At 48.0% G+C, this 22,183-nt stretch overlaps 1 protein-coding gene across 5 annotated transcripts in view; it reads right to left on the minus strand.

The window, feature by feature from the left end:
* Positions 1 to 22,183, minus strand: part of CACNA1B (calcium voltage-gated channel subunit alpha1 B) — a 308,320-nt gene that overhangs the window by 67,252 nt on the left and 218,885 nt on the right. For all 5 annotated transcript variants that reach the window (XR_007907763.1, XM_051807855.1, XM_051807859.1 and 2 more), the window contains 6 exons: positions 15,970 to 16,788; positions 13,503 to 13,717; positions 11,011 to 11,131; positions 7,408 to 7,537; positions 4,817 to 4,876; positions 3,913 to 4,019 (listed from right to left, as the gene is read on the minus strand). Coding sequence is in view for 4 of the 5 variants with exons in the window: in XM_051807855.1 (XP_051663815.1) it covers positions 3,913 to 4,019; positions 4,817 to 4,876; positions 7,408 to 7,537; positions 11,011 to 11,131; positions 13,503 to 13,717; positions 15,970 to 16,788 (1,452 nt within the window). In the remaining variant the exon portion in view is untranslated. The remainder of the gene's footprint in view (positions 1 to 3,912; positions 4,020 to 4,816; positions 4,877 to 7,407; positions 7,538 to 11,010; positions 11,132 to 13,502; positions 13,718 to 15,969; positions 16,789 to 22,183) is intronic.

A 22,183-nucleotide genomic window follows, 5' to 3' on the forward strand; every position in this document is an offset into this window, starting at 1 on the left:
TCTTTGAATTAATCAGCCCTTCCACTCACATGAAAATAAACCTCCAAATGTCTCTTGCCCCTCCTCCCCTGCTCCTCAGCAGCTGTTTTTTTAACTAACCAGATACATTTTACACCTGGAGCTGATGGGTTTGGACCACAGATTTTGCTTGCAAAGTTTACTTTAAGGTTCTTTAATTCTATTTCCCTCAAGACTCAATCATGTCTGTGTGTTTGTGACATGTTTATGTCCACAAAAAGAAAGGAATTTCTCCTTGAAATGCATTGCTAAATGGTTACATTTAATCAATTTATTATCATCAGCATCAGTGGTGTTGTTTCTGGCATCTCTCTGGGGACTCCTTCTAAAATTTATTTTAATTTTTTTTAATTTATTTCCTTTAAAATATTTTAATTATTTTTTAAAATTTATTTCCTTTAAAATATTTTAATTTTTTTTTAAATTTATTTCCTTTAAAATATTTTAAATTTTTTTAAAATTTATTTCTTTTAAAATATTTGAATTAATCAGCCCTTCCACTCACATGAAAATAAACCTCCAAATGTCCCTTCCCCCCCTGGACACTCTGGGAGGTGCAGCCTCCACTCTTTGGCAAATGCTGGTTGATTTTCCAAAGGGCATCAGGACATTCTGTGCATCTCCACCACCTTTGTGCTGCTCCTCAGCAGCTGTTTTTTTAACCAACCAGATACATTTTACACCTGGAGCTGATGGGTTTGGATGACAAATTTTGCTTGCAAAGTTTGCTTTAAGCTCCTTTATTTCTACTCCCCTAAAGGCTCAAACAAGTCTCTGTGTTTGTGACATGTTTATCTGTAGGAAAAGAAGGGAATTTCTCTTGGAAATGCATTGCTAAATGGAAAATTTTAATTAATTTATTATCATCAGCATCAGTGTTGTTGCTTTAAGCATCTCTCTGGGGCCTTTTTAAAAAATTTAATTTTTTTTCTCAATTTTATTTATTTATTCTGAACTACTTCTATGAATTTATTTATTTTTTAACTCCAGTTAAGCCCAGAACAGCTCCTAAAGAGGCAGAAAGCAGACCAGCAGCTGGTTGGAGAGGCTGAGCTGGGTTTGTTGAATCTTCCAGCAAGGGCTGATAACCATCTCATGTGCTTAAATAAACACAGGCTGCTGCAATATTCCAGCTGGGAGCCTTTCAGGGAGCTCTGTTATTCCCAGGTTTTTTAGTGATGTGTCTGTTCAGCAGCTGGTTCAGACACCAGGGAGGTCAAGGACATGAATTAAATCCCACCTTGCACGAGGTGATTGTGTGTTCTGGCCACAATAAATAGATTTATTACACTGCTGGTGAGTGGCAGGGTTTGCTGGAAAAATCCAACCCAACAACAGAGATGATCCAGTTGATTCTCCAAGAGCTCATTTTCAGGATTATCAAAATTCAGGGTGTCCAGTTTAACCAAGCAAAGAGTTGGGGCAAGGACAGGACTCTCAAGTTTGCACCTGATTATTCTGTTATTATTTATAACTGGAACAGAGAGCAAATAATCCCCTGGGAGTGACTGAATTAAACCAGGAGTACTTCAAATATTCTCTGAACTGGACATCAACACTCCCCTCCTACTGAAACGTGGATGTGGGGCAGAGGGTACAGAAAGCATCAAAAGCACAGAAAAAATTCCAGTTTTTCCAAGTCTCCCAATAGGTTTGTCTCCCTTTAATCTGGGAGACAGTAACCAGGCAGGTTTTATGCATTCCCTGCCAAATTCTCACTCAGAAGGTAAAATAGAAGCAGCTTGGGGCACTATTATAAAGCACAGGCAGGGGATGTAAAAGTAATTTATTTAGAGGCTGATGAGGTGCTGTTAGATATTCATGGCCCAGCATAGAAAACCTGAGCATGAAAAGACTCCAAAAGATTAAAAATTATTCATTTTAATCCTTAACTTGACCAAAAGAAAAAAAAAAAAAAAACCTTGTTCAAAGGAAAGTCTTGCTCAAAGAGAAGAGATTTTCAAGGCAAACCCTGGTGTTTGTTCTCACAAAATGCTCCTTCTCCCAGTCTGCCCTGAACGTTTGAATTCCTGATGGGAAAGGGAAATTCTCATTGAACTGCAGACTTGGGGAATATTGTTTTGCAGATTAATACTTGTGACTGTGGTTATTTGCCTTTTCTATGTCTCTTCCATTCCAAGGAGCTCCGTGTTAACTTGCTAAATGCTTTTTTAGGAGGGTTTTGCTTAGTCTGGCCATGTCCAGCTCTAAAAGCTGTTCTATAATATATCCCACGTGCAGGGAAAAGAAGCCCCACACATGTCTAGTCAAGCTTAAAAAGCAGCTTGGGTTTGGATGTTAAATTTTAGGTAAGACATTCACCAGCCCAGCAATTCCATCTCGAGTTTTGCTTAGGACAGAGCACTCAGCTCCTCGAAAAAACTGATTTTTAACGAATGGGGACAAAGTTTTTAAAGAGGGGAGGGCAACATCCCTTTGAAAAACTTCTGCTGGACATGACTTTCTCAAAAACTTAAATAATTCCTTAATAATATAATTTAAATAATTAATAATTCTGGAGGATCAGGCACAGAAAGCCCAGATCCCAATATCCCCAAGTGTCACCCCTCAAAAATCACACCAACAATGTCAAGCCCATCTCCTTCAGTCCATCCACTACTTGGAGGTTTGTTTGTTTGTTTGTTTTTAATCCAGCATTTATGGAAAACAGAAGATCTAAACCACAAATCTGAACGTGAAAGGAATTTTGACGCCTCAGAAAACGCAAAATTCCTGAGAAATATTCCAGGCCACCCTTCCCAGAAAGGACCCGGGAAGCTTTTGTGCTGCAAAAGGGGCCATGTTTTCCCCCAGCAGAGCTGACAGGAGGAGCTTGGGGACGAAGCTTAAAAATGACTGTCAGTTTAAACTGGACAAGACACACTCCCGTGGTTCCCTGACGAAGGGGAATGCTTTTCTCGTTAGCAATTAAACCCTGCTCATTCTCATTAGCAAGTTAAACAATTGCCTCGCCCGCTCATCAGCGTGTTGACAAACAGGTGAGCGGAGCTGCCAAACGCTCCTATAATTGCTCAAGGCTAATTTAGCAGAAGATTTAACTGCCCGAGTCCTGCGGGCTCTTTCCAGGTCATCTCCTATTGTTTCTCCGGGAAACATTTGCAAACAACTCTTTCCATGGCCCAGAAATACAGGTGGAAAATTTTCCTTTCATCGTCCAGCTCTGAACTCCCCCAGTTCTGAGGAACCTGCCCTGGTCTTCTTCTGAAAAAAGTGCTCAAAGGGAAAGCCAATCTTCATTTTGAAACGGCAATTCCTCTGTGCCCGGGGCTGAAAATCCTCCCTGATATTAAAGAAGCCCAGGGAATGTTATTTAATGTCATAAATCCCGAGCTGTGTTGGAGGGAGGGAGCAACGAGCCTTAAAAGTGAAACTGTGGAAATGCAAGTTCCCTGAATGAGAGAGGAGAAAAGAGCAGAGAAATGCCGAGGTCTGTGAACCAGAAACACCCACAGCTCCAGAAATAATCTTTTGCAGGGAGTTCACTGAGTTATCAGCTGATTTCATTAACTCCTTTCTCACAGGAAGAGCAATTCTTACAACAATTGCCCCGAGACACTGGACTGCCACAAACTGTTACAATATGTTCTTGAAAAGAAGTTGGCCAAACAGTCACAACAATCTTGGCTTAATGTTTGAAGGAGCAGTGAATGGACTCACCCTAAAGCTGGAGGATTTTCAAGAGGTTCAACAGCACCAATTTAGTTGGGTTTATTTTTTTCTCCCTCCCAGCTACGAGATGAAAAAGGGCAGAAACTGAGCATTTCACTGAAAAATGGGGCCACACGTGTTATGGATCAACTCTCTCTCTGTACCAGGTCCTGCCTCCTCTGTGGTTATTCCCTAGAAATTGGGGTGTTAAGGGAATGTACTTACGAGAAGGCAAAGGCCACCAAGGCCCCACTGACCACAATGAAGTCCAGGATGTTCCACAGGTCACGGAAGTAGGAGCCAGGGTGGAGTAACAGCCCCAGGTCGATCATCTGGAGAGGAGACACAGGAAAAGGAAGAGTTTTAATAAAACTCTGTAGCAAATCAACACTGCCAAGGTGCAGGAGAATGTTCTTGAGCAAATGACCCTTCCCAAGGTGGAGATACTCGGCCAAGCTGCTCCTCTCCGAGAGGCACGGAGAGCTCTGCCAAAAATGAAGCTCAAGAATCAAGAAACCAGAACAAAAAGCTCAAGAAAAGAGTCTCCAGTGCAACCCAGGGGTCTCTGCACAGACACCCATTAATCTGGGGGTTGTTCTGCATCTCTTTTGCAGCTTGCTCTGACAGTAAAACCTGCCCCAGGAATAAATCCGGACTTTATTAGGATTGGGCTTCCTGGGAAGTTGCTGCCCCACAGGCTCAGCAAAACCTGTCGCCCTACTGAGTAAAGTCAAAAGATAAATCCTCAATTTTCTGAGATGTGACAGAGCAGGAATCAGTGGCTGTTAACATTCCAAAAGGAGAAGGGAAGGTTCAGCCATGTCTCAGTGACGTCTGTCAGCTCCCCTGTCTTTAACCACATCCCAGGCATTTCTTATCCTCTTACACACCCACAGCTACTAAAGAGATCTTTATTTTCCTCCATAAATTGTGAGATTAAAGAAACCAGGAGAGCCACTGCAGAAGGACATCTGGCTACTCCTGAGAGCTGTTCTCAAGTTAAAGCTTTCCAGCACTGCCACCTCTCCAGGGAGTTCTGTCCTCCTCCACCCCTTCTCCAGCATCCCAGAAGTAGATGGATGTCAATTTAAAACAGGAGGTGAATCTTTCTGCTTGGAGAAATTCTTACCTTGATCACCATCTCAAAGGTAAAGACACCTGTAAATATATAATCCAAGTATTTCAGAGCCTAAATGGGAGAGAGAAATGTGTGTTAGGAGGGGCCACACACTGAAATAACACATAAAAAGTAAAACATTATTATAGCAATGGTTTATTTGGGTAAATATGATCTGACAGAAGGTTTTCAAATAATTTAGGCATAAAATTTAAATCTGATTTTAAACAGTTACCTTAAACAGCAACATTTCTCCCAGTCCTTGCCAGACTCCACCCAAGGGTGGCTTCAGTGCACCTGCATTTATGGCAGGTTTATCAAGGGAAAAAGGGAATTTCACATGGAAATATTGGAATATCCTTTCCTAGAGAGCTTGTTCACCACCCCCTTTGTGGTAGCTCAGGTTTCTGTTCTCTAGCTGAGGACAGTATTATCAAAGTGAAATAACACATGAGCAAGTAGTAAAACATTATTCTAGCAATGGTTTATTTGCTTTGATAGGTAAATATCATCTGACAGGAGATTTTCAAATAGTTTAGGCACAAAATTTAAATCTGATTTTAAACAGCTGACTTAAACAGCAGCATTTCTCCCAGTCCTTGCCAGACTCCATCCAAGGGTGGCTTCAGTGCACCTGCATTTATGGCAGGTTTATCAAGGGAAAAAGGGTATTTCACATGGAAATACTGGAATATCCTTTCCTAGGGAGCTTGTTTACCAGCCCCTGGGCAGCAGCCTGGGTTTATCTTCTCTGGCTGATGACAATGTAATTAAAGACCTCAGGAGAGTAAGAAAGTGATAAAATCCTTCTTGAAAACCTGATTTTACACTTATTAAGGATGAGGAAGAGAGATTGCTCCTTCAGCTCGTTATTGATGTGGGGATTATGGATCTGTCTCTGGAAGGAGCTGATCCTGACCAGATTCAGGATCAGGAGGCCAGGCCAGGCACCTCCTGCCCTGCTGAGCTCTGCTCTGGAGCAGTTCAGCTCCTCAGTCTGTTCCAGGGGTGGGTGAACACAGATTCCTTGGCACACAGCCTGGGAAAGCAACACCAGTGCCTGTGGGTCTCCTAGATTTGAGCACAATTCCGTGGATGGGATGCACCTCTTTGGAGTATCACAGATTTGAACAGAGTGGGTGGACAGTAAATCAATACAGATAGGAAATCATAGAATCATCAAGGTTGGAAAAGACCTCCAAGATCATCAAGTGCAACCTTTGACCAAACCCCCCCATGCCAATAACCCACGTTGCAAAGTGCCACATTTCCTTGCTTTTTGACCCTTTCCAGGGCTGGTGACCCCACCATTTCCCTGGACAGCCTGTCCCAGTGCTTGACCACTCTTTCAGTGACAAATTTTTTTCCTAATATCTGACCCAGACCTCCCCTGGCACAACTGGAAGCCATAAATATCCCATGATATCCACACCCTACAACCATCTACACTGATGAGTCCAAAATTAGGCTTCACCTTGCAGTGTCTGTACATAATTTCAGATCTCTCAACTCCCACTTGTCCATGTAACCACAGCCAGCTCTGTGCCAATGTCCTCATGGGAATGTGTTTGAAATAAGCCACCCAGCTGCTCCATGAACTCTCCTGGGCTGCATGTCCTCGTGTCAAAGGTGTCACACTCACATTTGTGACAGCACCATCTCCAAAAATCCAAACAAGTGTGGTTTGACACCCACAGACAAGTAGATCTGCTACGAATTCTTGGAGATTTTTACCATGCCCCACCAAGATAAAAACCCACATATCTGGTTTGACTTCCTCAGGCTCTGCTCTAGCAGGAGACCTTAGGACAATGCCCCATCCCTGGAAGTGTCCAAGGCCAGGTTGGATGGGCCTTGGAGCAATCTGGGATAGTGGAAGGTGGCCCTGCCCATGGCAGGGGGTGGGAGGGGATGAGTTTTAAGCTTTTCCCAGCCCAAACCACACTGTGATTCTCTGATTCTGTGTCAGCCCTGGCTGGTGACCAGGGAAGCCTTTCCCACTGCTGAATTGTGTCCCAGCTTTTCAGGCTTCTCCACACAAGTCACATCAGTGATTTCCAAGTGCTGAAACTCGGATGTGGTTGAAGCAGCAGAAAGGGACAGGAACTGTGAGTATTTTGTCCCAGAATATGCTGAGCTGGGAGGGACTCACAAGGACCATCGAGTCCAACTCCTGGCCCTGCATAGAACTATCCCCAAGAGTCCCACCCTGTGTCCCAGGGGATCATCCAAACCCTCCTGCAGCTCTGGCAGCCTTGGTGCTGTACCCACTGCCCTGGGGAGCCTGGTCAGTGCCAACCACCCTCTGGGGGAAGAACCTTTTCCTGAGATCCAACCTGACCCTGCCCTGACACAGCTCCAGCCATTCCCTGGGTGCTGCCCCTGGTCCCCACAGTGCCCAGCCACCCTCTGGGAGAAGAACCTTTTCTTGACCTCCAACCTCTTTGCAGAGTGGCCCAAGGACATCTGAGGATGCCATCAAAGCCAGCTCTAGTTCTGCACCGTGTCATCCTCTGGAGATGGGAACGGTGCTGGGAACGTGCCAATCCACGTGCTGGGAGAAGCAGGGCAAGGTTATTCTGGCCACATTGGCTGGTACTCACATCATTCCTGGGTGACTCAGCTTGGACAGGGTCTTCTGCAGCCAGGGCAATGCTGCTGAGGGCGATGACTATCAGGATGACCATCTCGAAGTAGCGCAGGTTGACGATGTAGTGGAAGAGCCGCCGAATCCTGCGGGCAAAACAAGCACAGGGGGGGTTTGGCACGGTGGGATGAGAGGCTGGCACGAGGACAGGGTCCCTCAGGAGCATGACCTTTAGGATTTCTACTACAGTAAGGGTAATAAAATAAAAAACCATGAGCAATGGGTTTAAATTCTACTTCGCAACGAATCTGCGGGGTGAGATTTAAAGTAAGATTTAAACATCCCTGCACCGCTCTCTGCAAGGCAATGACCATTTATCTCTGTATTTATCTATTTATCTCTCTCCCCATCTGTCAAAAGGGAGTTTCCAAGCCTTCAGACTCGATTCCCCAAATTCCTCAGGAACACCACCTTTAGGATTCCTGTTACAGCAATGGTAATACAATAAAAAACACGAGCAACGGGTTTAAATTCCAGTTTGCAACAGAGCTGTGGTGAGATTTCAAGTCAGATATAAACATCCCTGCACCGCTCTCTGCAAAGCAATGACATCTATTTATCTCTCTGTTTATCTCTGTATTTATCTCCCTATCTATTTATCTCTGTATTTATCTCCCTATCTATTTATCTATTTATCTCCCTATTTCTCTCTCTCTCCATCTGTCAAAAGGCCATTGAGAGCTTTCAAGCCTTCAGACTTGATTCTACAAATTATGTTTCTCTCCTCCCCTACCCTTCCCCCTCTGAACCCCCAGGTTAACGTCCTGCCAGTTCAAAACAAGGTTTGAAATCCTTTTAATATCAACTAATCCCTTTAAAATTGAGACACAGGCACTTGGAGACTCAGCTGAAACTGCCTTTGTAGCTGAGTATTATTCCTTCCAATCTCTCCCTTGCCAAGTATCTCTGCCTTCACTTTAAGATACCCTTTCTAAGCTGCACAAATACTTTACAGTAATATATTTGATTACTTTACCCTAATCTTTTTATTCACAAATGGTGCCCAAGAAAAGTGACAAATGCTTCAATCTCCGAGCAATCGGAAACTATTCACAGGTTTTAGCTAATGGCTCTATCTGACCACAGTTCACAAATCCTTAACTGCACACAGAGCTCTACATTTGCACCATATTTGTCAGCTGAATAAAGGACTTGGGTTCTGCCTGGGAATCAAATCATATATTTAACTCCCCAACAACTTTATCTGAGAACGTCTTTCAGTTGCTACATCCCATTTTCTCTAAGCAAATATCTGAAGAGTCAGAATTAAAGTCTGTTTTTTCACATCTACTTACACATTCCTTCTCTTTGGACTGCTGATGGATTCAGAATGAAAAAAGAGCTACAAATACCGGGGAAACAGATTTGATAGAAAATAACCTGAAGAAAAGTGCTTTTGTGGATCCCTGAACTCTGGTTATCAACCCAACAGAGGAAGATTATCATCTACAAGTAGATTATCATCTACACGAATCCACAGGAGGGAAAGGCACCGTTTTCAATAACATTTGTAGCCGTAATTCTTGCATCAAACCCAATCCATCAAAGAAATAACAAGGCCCTATTTTTAGATCTTCATCATTCACGACCAGCAGCGGGGCGCGGGAGCGTTTGTAAACTGCCAGCGGTGCTCGAGAAATCACTTTGCATCCACGGCTGCTGGGAGAGGCTGGTGCCTCTTGGAAAGTCAGGCAGTTTATTTCTGCTTCCCTGAACTGTTTTGCCCCCTGGCAGCACCCAGGCCATGCAGCCCCAGCAGGGCTTTGATGGGAGATGTCAGAGTTAGAGTGGAGCATCAGCCCCTGGGAAGCAGAAGGAGCTCTCTGGAGAGCTTAACACCAGCCAAAACACCTCAGGGCATCCAGCTGGGGCTGCATCTTGCCCAGGGCAGGAATAACAAGTTGCTGACATTCCTAGAGTTTGGTCTTTGTCTTGTGATTCCCCCTTGGCCCTGTGTTGTAACGCGTTTTCTCTCCCGGTGAACTTGGGTTCTTTCAGTGGTCTTTTAGTGCAGCTTTTGGGGGAGAAAACTGCAGGGCAGCTGAAACAACACAGCACATCCTGGGCTGGGGGGCTCAGGAGGTCAAAACTGTAGGGTGAGGTGAGAGGAAATCAGCAGATATATGGTACAAAAAATTCTTGCTGCTTCTCTGTCTGCCCAGCCCACACCTCAGACCCTTCTGGGCTCAGGACCATCTCACTTCCCACTCAGCAGCGCTGCCTTAGCAGACATTTTGCAGCTGAAGCTCATTTTTGGTGGTCACTCCACAACAAAAAGGCTTCAGCTACCAAATAGTAGGGAAATACTATGTCCTTATCCAGCCAGACAAGCTTCATAATCCTAATTTGGCTTCCCAGGGCACGGCCCCAAGGCTGCCAGAGCTCCAGGAGGGTTTGGACAACGCTCTGAGGAACACAGGGGGGGTTGTTGGGGGGTCTGTGCAGGACCAGGGGTTGGATTGATGATCCTGGTGGGTCCCTCCAGCTCAGGATATTGTGTGATTCTCTGATTCTGTGATTCTGTGATTCTATGATTTTGTTCAGCCTGCCCAGTGTCCAGGGGGGCCTGACCGTGGCTCCCACCACAGATGCTTCTCTGACGTCACATCTGAGCTCGTTTTGTCCCACTGACGGCACAGACAGCCGGGGTGCCACGGTCCTGAGGAGCAGCAGGTGCAGGAGAACTCATTCTTCTCTCAGATCAAGCTGCCAAAAAAAGGTCTGAGTTCTCCTTTGGTATCTGAGCATAAACCTCAGGGAGAAACTCCAGGCTCTACACCGAGTCTACCTGAGCCGGAGGGCAACAACCACCTCTGCTCCCCGGAGATCTCCGGCTTGGCAGAAGCTTCAAACGCCCTAAAAATGACTCACAGCCCTTCATGCTATGATTATTACAAGCCCTGCTGCTCCCCCCTGGTCCTGCAGCCCCCCAGAGTGACACAGGCAGTGTTTACAGGCCCTGAGCACGAAGCTCCCCACGAGGCAGAGCCGCCCGGAGCAGAAGGAATGCCGGAATCCCAACAGATCCCACCAGCTGCACCCTCAGCCTGGGCACAGGAAAAACAGGCATGTTCTCCCACAGGCTCAGAGTTTGCACTGATGTGAAGGTACCAGGATGGAAAGAACAGGGAATTCCAGCTGAGGAACCTGCAAGAATTTGCTGTCAAAACCAACCTCCCCAACATGCTACTCCTGATACCTTTTCCCAGCAATAGCCCAAATTCCCACCCTTTAGTGATTTAGGTGAACAAACTGCCCACCTGAGGGTCAGCAGGGTGGTTTGGATCTGCCTAAAGCATCCTCTTTTCCCAGTTTATTAATATTTATTTTTTATATTTATTTTTTATATTTATTTTTTAATATTTATTTTTATTTCTGTTTCTTTTCCCCTGGCAGTTTATACCCCAGGAAAGCCCAGCTGAACGGCAGCATCCAGCCCACATATTTGATATTATTCAATATCCAAATGTGTTTGACTGGCAGAGATGGAGATAAAAGTGATGTGATTGCTCTGAATAACCAGTTCCTGCCAGCCAAAAGCAGAGTTAGAAGGACTTACGGGTTTGTGGGGCTCAGGATGAACATGGAGCTGTAAGGCAGGATTGCTTTAGGCCCATTTTTCGTCAGGTCATCGACATCTTTCTTCTCCTCTGTTTTGCTTTCAAACTCCACGTTGTTCACTGAGATGGGAATTCGAGGGGAGAGAAAGGAGAGAGTTAAAATTGCATCCCCAGTGTCCCCACAGGAGGCTCTTGCAACAGCTGGATATGCAAACAGCGCAGCTGGGAGAGCAAACAGCCTTTGGATGTGTTGATTAAACGTGATGAACAATCATTTGATTATTATCCCTGCCACTTACACACAGTTCTGCCCCACAACTGCTGTGCTGATGAGCAGTGGATCACAAGCAGGCAGGAAATGAAGCTGCTCAGTGCAGACACACAAAGAAACCAGGCACTTATTCATCCAAGAGCTGCCAAAGTGGGGATGGAAAACCCTTTTCAAACAGCACAGATTATTAGGGAGAGAGGATGAGTGAGGGATCCTTGGGAAGAGAACAAAAGGCAGGATGGCTGAGCAGCCTCCTAATCCTGTGTCTTCTGCCCTAGATCAGGAGCAAGGTTGGCTTTGGAGGGGGCAGAAGTGCAAATTCATAGATGAGATTTAATAATTTTGGGGCTAAAACTGCTGAACTTCCCAGCATTAGGAAAAGAGACCTGGAAGGGGCTTCCTGCAGCCCCTGATCTGTGCCTGCCTCGTGCAGCTCAGTTTTGTCAGAGCTGTGTAAAGGTGCCGAGCTCCACCTCTCATCAGACTTTTAACTTCTCCAAGATTGTTCCAAACCTCACTCCCAGAGGTTGGAAACTTTTCAATTTTCATCCTAAGTTGACTTGCAGTGGGTTTGTAGGATAATTTACTGAAGATCATTTCCAATATATGAACTGAAACATGTTTTATTCTGCAAATACTCTTCTTAGGCAGATATTGAGACTCATCCATTAACTGCCAGAACCTGGAGTCCACAACCTCAACTCCCTTAGAATGTGCCAGGTGCAGGGCTTTTATCACTTTTTATTTTATTCTGCAAGGAAATGACAGTTCCTTGTGTGTGAGTGACATGTTCAATAAACTCCTTATTGTATCTCCAGCCAGATAGTGAGGAAATGGGCAGGACAGATAAACTGTGATTGGCAGGAAGTCAGCATTGCAATATAGTAAAATTATCATTTAAGAGGGAAAAAAAAGGAGAAAGAAGAAGGAAAAAAAAAAAAAGAAAAGTCTTGTGGTTGACAACACAGAGAAAAAGCTCACAGAGACCCTGCTTTTGGCTGTGCCTCTTGGAAAGCGGAGTCCTGACAGCCTGAAGGAGTTCAGGACCTCTTGGAGTTCACACTGCAATTTTCCTTGGCATCCCTACTCTCAAGAGTTCTCCAGGTTGTTCCTGCTCTGCCAGGGATCAGCCCCAAGCTGGTGGCTGGGGGGCTTCAGGGCACATCACGGGCACAACGGTCTTGGGGCCAACTGGAAAACTAAATCTGCACTGACAGACCCAAGGCAAAGAGCTGTGGAGCAGGGCAAGGTCAGTCAGAGGGGATCTGCTCAAACTGAGGTGCAGAGGGTTGCAGAAAGCTCAGGACTGGCCCAGCCTGCAGGAACCCGGAGCAGTGGGACCACCAAGGGTGCTGTGGTGGCTGTGAGGCCACGAGGACCTGCTGTTCCACAGTGAGCGAGCCAAGAGGTGGGAATCCATCCTGAGGGCCTGAATGCAACACCACCACCTCCCCTGGCCTTTGCTGAGGGGCCTGTGGCTGCTCAGCCCCCAGGAACCACAGCCCATCCCTGCTGGAGTAGGAGGAAGGGGATAAAGCAGAAGAGCTGCTCCTGTGCTCACCTCAGGCTGGGGCTGCTTTGCTGCACCAGCTGCTGATTTTCCTGCCCAGCCCTCAGTTACTATATTTGCTGGTTTTCTTGTTCCTTCATCTTTCTCTTTTGCAGAACCAGGATGTGCTCTGGGGGAGCCATCTCCAGGGAACCTCACGGGGTGCTTTCCAGAAACCCATTTTTGGGTACCCACAGGCTGCATGAAATGTGGATCCTCTATCAACAGGTTCTCCTGTCTGCCTCTGTGAGGATGCTGGTGGCCAGGAGAGCCACCAGATGATCCAGGAACCTATTTTTGGGTACCTGCAGGCTGCATGAATTGTAGAATTGCTAGTGGCCAGGAGAGCCACCAGGTGACCCAGGAACCCTCATTGAGTTCTGCAGGCTGCCTGAATCGTAGATCCTCTGTCAACAGGTTCTCCTGTCTGCCTCTGTGAGGATGCTGGTGGCCAGGAGAGCCACCAGGTGATCCAGGAACCCATTTTTGGGTACCTGCAGGCTGCCTGAATCATAGATCTTTTATCAACAGGTTCTCCTGTCTGCATCTGTGAGGATGCTGGTGGCCAGGAGACCCCCCACCTGACCCAGTGTGTGCTGCCCCCTCCTCGACAAGTTGGCTCTTCCCTGGCAATTCCCTGGCAGAAGAAGCCTGGAGAGCAAGGCACTCACTTGGTATGACAGTGGTCTCCCCCGGGGGGGCCGTGATGGTGACGGGGATGTTCACAGTGGTGGTTTTGTCCAGGGGGGGTTGGATCATCCTCGTCACGTTCTTCTGGTTGTCGGCGTCCTCGGGCTGCTCGGGCACCTTCTGCAGGTACGTGCTGGGCAGGGTGTGCACGGGGACACTCACACTGCCACTGGCCTCCAGCTCAACCTGGTTCTCCCTGAGGCAGAGGAGCAGGGGTTGGTACATATGGTAAAGAAGGATTCAGAGAACACGTGAATGTGACCCTGCACCTCTGGGTTGGGGTTAGGGTTGGGGTTAGGGTTTCACCTCTGAAACCTCTGGGTTGGATTTAGGGTTGGGGTTAGGGTTTCACCTCTGAAACCTCTGGCTTGGGGTTAGGGTTGGGGTTAGGGTTGGGTTTAGGGTTTCACCTCTGTGAAACCTCTGGCTTGGGGTTAGGGTTGGGGTTAGGGTTGGGGTTAGGGTTTCACCTCTGAAACCTCTGGGTTAGGGTTAGAGTTGGGGTTAGGGTTGGGGTTAGGGTTTAACCTCTGAAACCTCTGGGTTGGATTTAGGGTTGGGGTTAGGGTTTCATCTCTCTGAAAACTGTGGGTTGAGGTTAGGGTTGGGGTTAGGGTTGGGGTTATGTTGGGGTTAGGGTTGGGTTTAGGGTTGGGGTTAGGGTTTCACCTCTGTGAAACCTCTGGGTTAGGGTTAGGGTTGAGGTTTCACCTCTGAAACCTCTGGATTAGGGTTATGGTTGGGGTTAGGGTTGGGGTTAGAGTTTCACCTCTGTGAAACCTCTGGCTTGGGGTTAGGGTTAGGGTTACGGATGGGTTTAGGGTTTCTTCTCTGTGAAACCTCTGGGTTAGGGTTGGGGTTAGGGTTGGGTTTAGGGTTTCACCTCTGTGAAACCTCTGGGTTAGGGTTAGAGCTGGGGTTTCACCTCTGGGTTTCACAGACTCTTCTCTTCATGGAAACCCTTTGCAGAAAAGCCACAGCCTGCAGGACACAACTCACTGATAGCACAGGACAGGACCTTTCCCTCTGAGACCTCCTGGGCCAACATCCAAGCACAACATTAAACTGGACTGTGCCGCTGAGTGTCCCTTTATTCTGTTTAATGAGCCCCATAACTGAGGTTCACAAGGCCCAAGTGGCCCTGGCGTGGAGCAGTGACATTAACTCCCCACATCAGCTGGCTGCTGAATGAGGGCTGACATTCTGCTTCCTAATGCTCTCCTGAGGCCTTATTTAAACGTGGTGATTCTCCCTGGCACTCCTGAACTGCTCTGTAACGTTGCTGTCAGCAGCTAAAGAGCTCCTGCTTTCCTCTGCAGCAGCAGCTCCACTCCAGTGAGCTGGAAAGGGAGCCTGTGCACACGAGCAAACTGAACAGCACGCAGAGTGTTTTGAAATTCATCTGAAAGCAAGATAATATAGACAGGAAAATTATTATCTCAGTGCCACTCACAGCTCTCCACGGTGACATGAGCTCTATTCTAAAGAATCCCAGTGCAATTTCTTTTCCATTGGACTAATAGAGCTGAAAAGGCAATCTATCCTTCTTTATTAACTACTCCAAATGCTCCACCAGTGCTATTTTTCTCACTTGACTTACATAAGAATTAAACCAAATGGGAGACATGGTTGTTCTCGATGGAAGGAGCCACGTGCTGGAACAACTGGTGGTGCAGCTGACAGGGCTCAGCATTAAAAAAAGGGAATTTTAAAAAACGTCCCTCAGAAAGTTCTTTCAGAGGCTGTAAAATTCTCTGCTCTGTGTTATGTCCTGGAGGGTCTGTGGGTATTTGCATCAAGGATGTTTCCTTCCTTAAAACCTGGTTCCTATGGACAGAGATCAGCTTTGGGAGTAAAACAGGACTGCAGGTTATGGTGGAGGGTGGGGTGAGCACAAGGACCACAGGGAATGCCATGGGAAGGGGAATAAGGAATTTTCTGAAATACATTTGAGGTTTTGTGGCCCCTGAGCCATCCAAGGGGTGATCTGTCCTGTCCAACCTGGCCTTAAACACTTCCAGGGATGGAGCAGCCACAGTTTCTCTGGGCAACCTGTGCCAGGGCCTCCCCGCCCTCACTGTGAAAAAATACCTTCCCAAAATCCCATCTATCCCTGCCCTCTGGCAGTGGGAAGCCATTTCCCCTTGTCCTGTCACACCAGGCCCTTGTCCCAAGTCCCTCTCCAGTTCTCTTGGAGTCCCTTTAGGTCCTGCAAGGGGCTCTCAGCTCTCCCTGGATCCTTCTCTTCTCCAGGTGAACCCCCCCAGCTCTCCCAGCCTGGCTCCAGAGCAGAGGGGCTCCAGCCCTTGGAGCATCTTTGTGGCCTCCTCTGGACTCGCTCCAGCAGGTCCATGCCCTTCCTGTGTTGGAGGCCCCAGAGCCAGACACAGGGCTCCAGGTGGGATCAGAGCAGTTCCCAAGGCGTGTATCCAAACGAAATCCACTTACTTGGGCTGGTGGTTCCGGTGCTCCTTCTCTCCAGCCTCCGCCTCCTTCTCGCCGTTCTCCTTCTCCACCGACTCGTAGGTGGACAGGGCCCTGTTCCTGAGCCTGTGCCGCCTGTGGGGCTCCTCTCCGTTCTCCCCCTTGGGCTCCCCATCCCTGTTGCCGGAGCGGGACCCTCCGCGGTGCCGGGAGCGCCGCTCGCCGCGGGCGCCGTTGGCGGTGCCGTTGCCGTCCTTGCCCTGGCGCTCGGTGGAGTGCCGGTGCGTGCGGTGCCTGCGGTGCTCCTTCTCCCCCGACTCCTCCACCGAGCCCCGCCGGTGGTGCCTCTTCCCCCCTTCCTGCCCCCTGTTCCGCTCGCTCTTCCCTTCCTTGCTCCCGCCTTCCACCTCCTTGCTGCGGCTCCGGTGCTGCCGGTGCCTCTCCTCCTTGTTGGCGCCCGCGGTCTCCGCGCTCTCCTCCTTGGGCGCGTCGCCCTTCTCCTGCTCCGCCTGTTTCTCCTTATCCCGGTGCCGGTGGTGCTTCCGCGGAGCTTCTGCCCCGTCGGCAGAGCCGCCCTTGGGGTGCTCCTGCACCTCCTGCACGTCGCCGGGGCTCAGCTTGTTGATGTTGTTCCTGCCTTCGCTCCGGGGCTCCACCACCAGCGGCCGGTCCAGGTGGGTCTTCATGTCCGGCCTGATGTGCAGGGTGGTGGCGTAACGGACCCGCTCCTCGGGGTCCAGCTCGTTGTACAGGGCCTCGCAGCTGGCTCGGAAGTTGTGCATCCGGATCTGGCTGGTCCTCTGCTCCCACACCGACTTGGATTTGGAGGAGTTCTGCTGCTTGCTGAGGGGAAGGGAGGAAGGTGAAAAGTGAGTGTCCGAATTTACGCCGATTCCCTGAACAACAACCCGAAAAATTTAAAAAAAAAAAAAAAAAAGAGAGAGTTTTCAGCTGAGATGGGGAATTAGAGGGTCGGACCAAAGGAATTGTAGGAATGGAGAGAGAATGGCTGGCGGAGAACACGAGCAGGGAAAGCCAGCGGGATCACCGGTGTTAGTTTGCCCACACACACGTAAGGCACCCTGGGACCAGCCCTCTGGAAAGGAGTTCTCCTCATTTCTAAAACGTGGAAGCATCAGGTAGAGTCTGAAGGATTGAAGTGTCAGCACACAAAACACACACCCCAGCCAGAGCTTTGAAACAGCCCACAAAGCTTCCCACAAGGAACAGCACCTTTTCCCCACCTGGAAACATTGGGATGAGCAAATCAGTGATGAGCAAGAGCGGTTAGATTGGCAGCAGGAGTGAGGGGAAGTCATTGAAGTCCAACCCTTGGCCCTGCACAGACACCCCAACAATCCCACCCTGGCCCTCAGAGCATTGTCCAAACCCTCCTGGAGCTCTGGCAGCCTTGGGGCTGTGCCCACTGCCCTGGGGAGCCTGGGCAGTGCCCAACCACCCTCTGGGGGAAGAACCTTTTCCTGAGATCCAACCTGACCCTGCCCTGACACAGCTCCAGCCATTCCCTGGGTGCTGTCCCTGCTCACAGAGAGCAGAGATTGGAGCTGCCCCTCGGGAGGAGCTGCAGACCCCAGTGAGGTCTGACCTCTGTCTCTTCTTCTCCAGCTGAACCTCCAAGTCACCTCTTCTGCTCCTCTTATGGCCCTTCCAGACCCTTCACCATCTCTGTAGGCCAAGATTGAGATGAGATGGGAACACCTTTATCCCTGGAGACACCTGTCCTCTCTGTCTCTGTTATGGTGATACCTCCACTGGCATTGCCTTAATCCTTGGAAAGTGCCCTTCTGCTGAGTGGAGCCTTCAGTTTACCTGCAACCACCCAGTCCTCATGTTCCATCCTGTGCTCCATTTCCATGGGACCACACAGGGGTGAGACACAAAGCCCTCAGTCTCCCTGCAGTGACTCCCCAAAGTAAAACCCACAGGAAATCCTCAGGCAGCTCCCAAGGACACAGCCTGTCCATCAGTGCCCATCCAAGCCAAGTCATAAAGAAAATCTCCTAAATCAGACTGGGTGGAAGGAGGAAGGTTGAAGATGCCAGGCAGAGGAGACACTCAGACCCTGCCAGCTCTGACACAAGATGTGTCACTCCAGGGGGTTTTTTAGTTGTGTTTCAGCTACACCCAGAACATAAATCAGCCTCGAAATTACCTCTGAGGTGCTAAAGCTTCCACTGTACATCACTCCTGGCTGACAGAACCTGTAGAAAGCACATATTAACACAGCCTATTTGGCTAAAATCCCTTCCTGAAAGCAGCCACTGTCATTACAGGCTGGAATTTCCCAGCATCCAGAAATGAGCTGCATCCTTAACGTTGACACGAGGAGCGGAGGCGATTGCCAAAAAGGCTCCAACACCCCACCACCCGCTGGCTTTGGCTGCTAACAAGTCAAGAGCAGGAGGTTCAGAAGCAATGGCTGCATCCTTTCCTTGTTCTACAGGGAAAGACACTTAAAAAAAACCAGCCAAAAAACAAAAAAAACAAGTAGGAAATATATGAAGCACAGCAAAAATCCAATGAGGACAAAGTGGAGCTGCCAGCGAGCTCGTTATCGTGTCCAAGCTGGGGAGGAACATCGGTGCCAGGGCACATCAGACCTGCTGGAGGGAAGGGGAGCGAAGCATCCGAGCAGGCAGGGCCCTCTGGGGACAGCCTTTGGGGCCCTCGGAGCCAAAACAGCAGCAGCTGGAGGGAAAGTGTCCATCTGCCCGTCCGGCTGTGTCCCGGTTCTCTCCGAGTTCCCACAGCAGCGATTCCCGGGGGCAGCTCCCCCTCTCCCGGTGCTCTGCTCCGCCCGGCCACACGGAGCTCCGGGGCTCATTTATGGCACAGCAGGAATGGCACCTTTCAAACTAAGCACGGGCGTTTCGTTCCCTGTTCCTCGTGAGGATGCGGGGCAGATACACCAAAATAAGGGATGGAAAATCAGCAAACAGGGCAATAATTATTCCCTCTGCTCCCCCCATCACTTAATTCTGCGTGAGCAGGGACAGGCACAACCCATCTACAGCACAAACGAGGCATGACTTGTCCAAACTGGTAAAAAAATGAGCCTTTGTGATAACAAATATTTATTCCACAAGGAAAAGAAAAACTATTTATGGAGCCAACTCCTTATGTGAAACCTTGTTTTCTTCTTAAAATCCTTCTGATCCATTAAAAGAATTGCCCTGTAAATCACTTCTGACTTGCAGACACGGTACAAACATTGCTGTTAATTCTCTTGCTTTACAATTCCTTCCCATCCATATCTTCTGTCTATAGAATATTCCTAATTCTTTTAAGGGTACTGGCATTCTATTCAGTTTTCAGATCCTCTAGGCTTGAACTGTTGTAGTAGATAATGCTGCTAATTCCAGGTTTTGCTGAGATTAAGAAGCCAACAAACAACTCCTGCCCGTGGCTGGAAAGAAAACCACACAATTCATGTAGAATCAAATAGAATTCATATTAATGAATCAGTGACTCATGTTGGTATAAGGAAAAAAAGGCAGCCAGTCACTGTGTGGATGGTTCAGGAAAGGAAAGCCTATTTTTAGTCATATTCTAATCTTAGGGTACTCCTGAATGATTAAAGATTTTGTTACCATAACCTTTCCAACCATTGCTTCAGTTCATGGCAATCCTTAAAATTTTGCTTTAGTAAATAATGAATGAAAGCTGACTAGGAGGAACATAATAATTTGATGTTAAAAATACCTCCACATTAGACTGTGGGTACGAGAGAGTGTGTTCTGAGTGCACATGAAAGGGAATTTCTTGTTAAAATACAGCTCCAACCAAAAAACCATGCGACAAAACCTTCCCCCTAAAATCTCATTCTCTGTTCATAAACTTGGAGTTCATAAACTCTCCACATTTCCATTTTCCACTTGGAAAACACAAGGAAACCTTTCAGTCCGGGGCAGGCAGCACAAAGCAGAGTGTTCTGTCTCTCTTGGATTTGATAAACCGATTTTCTTTCAGGTGAACTCACCACCAGTGGTTAAATTTGCTTTGCCAGTGACCCCAGGAGTTGCTGCTTGGATGCTCCAGCACCTTTTCTTCCCCCTTAGCTCCCCCAGGAGATGCTCTCAGCTCTCCTACTGAGCTGCTGCCTCACACACACACACGTTGGTCCTGCAGAAAACACTGCCCAGTCCCTTCCAATTTTTATTCTCAGATTTAATTTTGGGTTTATATGAGAGAATTTTTGATATGGCAGTTTCTTGGAAAGAAAACATTTTCTTCCATAATATTTCTCCCCATATTAGCTAAAAACTCTAAATTATTAATGTGGTCAAAGCCTAGACTGCCTGTAAATCACACCCTTACCTTCAGAAACTCGCTGCTGGAATCTGAGATGCCTTTCAGGCTGTCACAGATGCCAATTTTTTGATCAACAAAGTTCACTAAATGCCAGGTTTTGATTTTTTTCCCCCCAATGTTATCATTAGTCTGTTATTTCTACTCATTTTCCCTGTTCTTTTAGACAATTTGGAGAGCTGCAGACACAGGGGGTGCTGAGCCACAGGGAATTGGTCTCAGCAGGAGGAGGAAGCTGAGATGTCTGAGGGAGATAATGCTGAGCATCTCTGGGGGGCTTTGGGGAGCAGCTGAGCTCCTGGGGCCAATGTGGAGCCTGAAAGTTCCTAAAACCACAGACTGGGTTGGGTTGGAAAGGACCTTAAAATCATCCAGTCCCACCCCCTGCCATGGGCAGGGACACCTCCCACCAGCCCAGGCTGCTCCAAGCCCTGTCCAACCTGGCCTTGGACACTTCCAGGGATCCAGGGGCAGCCACAGCTTCTCTGGGCAACCTGGGTCAGGGCCTCCCCACCCTCACATCCAACAATTCCTTCCCAATATCCCATCTAACCCTGCCCTCTGGCAGTGGGAAGCCATTCCCCCTTGTCCTGTCCCTCCATCCCTTGTCCCCAGTCCCTCTCCAGCTCTCCTGGAGTCCCTTTAGGTCCTGCAAGGGGCTCTCAGCTCTCCCTGGAGCCTTCCTTTCTCCAGCTGAACACCCCCAGCTCTCCCAGCCTGGCTCCAGAGGGACTCCAGCCCTCTGACCATCTTGGTGCCTCCTCTGGACTCGCTCCAACAGCTCCACACCCTTCTTACATTGGGGGCCCCAGAGCTGGACACACAACTCCAGGTGGGATCTGCCCCGAGCAGTTTCCAGCGTATCAACCCAAAATCCAGGAGAGATCCAACACTTTGCTGCCACTCCCCTGAGGTGTCTGTGGCCCCAATTTCCCACGAGCACTAAAATAACGACACGATGCTGCTGCTGCTGCTGCTTTGGGGTTTGGCCACAGCCGAGCCCCTGGTTTTTGTGCAGCTCTGAAGGGATGCAAAGCTCAGCCAAGGAGAAGCTTCCCAGTGTTAAAGGAGCCAAAATTTCACTGCTTCCTGCTGGAGTTTTTCACAGCAGAATGATTTCACTCAGCCACGACTCACCACCCTCCACGCTGCTCCCCGTTGCTCTAATAATAAGAATTTCCTAATTGTTTTCAGTAAAAGTGCATCCCATAAAAATCTGACCCAGATCCGAAGAAAATGCCAGAAAATATTTCTTCTGTCTCAAGTTATGTTGGTGTCCTCAGACACCAGATCCTTCTTCAGCCCTCGAGGTTTGTCTGGTATTTCAGTTATGATTTGTGATCACATAATTTCAGGCTCGGTAATAAATAACGGGGTGAGAGAGTTAAAAGCAAAATCAAAAATAAAAAAAAAAAAAAGCAGAGTTAAAAGCCACATTGCTATGGCTTGATTTAACAAAAACCACACTGAGGTTAAATATGTGGAGCCATTAAGTTCTCCTAAACCCCAGGAAAATTATATTTACTTTAAATTATTGCTTTCCTCTTAAGTGATGAAGCCCCACTCTCCATTCTGGCCGTGACACTTCAATATCCCAGAGCAAAGTCCCCCCATAAACTCCAGGCTTTTGATAAAAACCAAGACAAAACACACCAGGGAACGGTGTCACAGCCCCTTTTTTTTGGCACTAAGAGGATGTGGAAATAAAGCCCAGACAGTGAATATGAAAAAGCAAGAGATAAAGATCAAGAATAATTTGGGTTCTTGGCTGGCAAATGACAAATTCGTCCTGGGAGAGGATATTTAAGGGGTTTCATTTCCCTCTGTGTGAGATCAGCCTGTCCACACTTGGGGTGGTGCAGCAGGGACGTGATGTGGTGGTTGGGGTGGGAAAGAAGGAACTGGGGTA

Source organism: Manacus candei, unplaced genomic scaffold (genome assembly GCF_025592945.1).
Source record: "Manacus candei isolate 608988 ecotype Guabito, Panama unplaced genomic scaffold, ASM2559294v1 h1tg000071l, whole genome shotgun sequence".
Taxonomy (NCBI): domain Eukaryota; kingdom Metazoa; phylum Chordata; class Aves; order Passeriformes; family Pipridae; genus Manacus; species Manacus candei.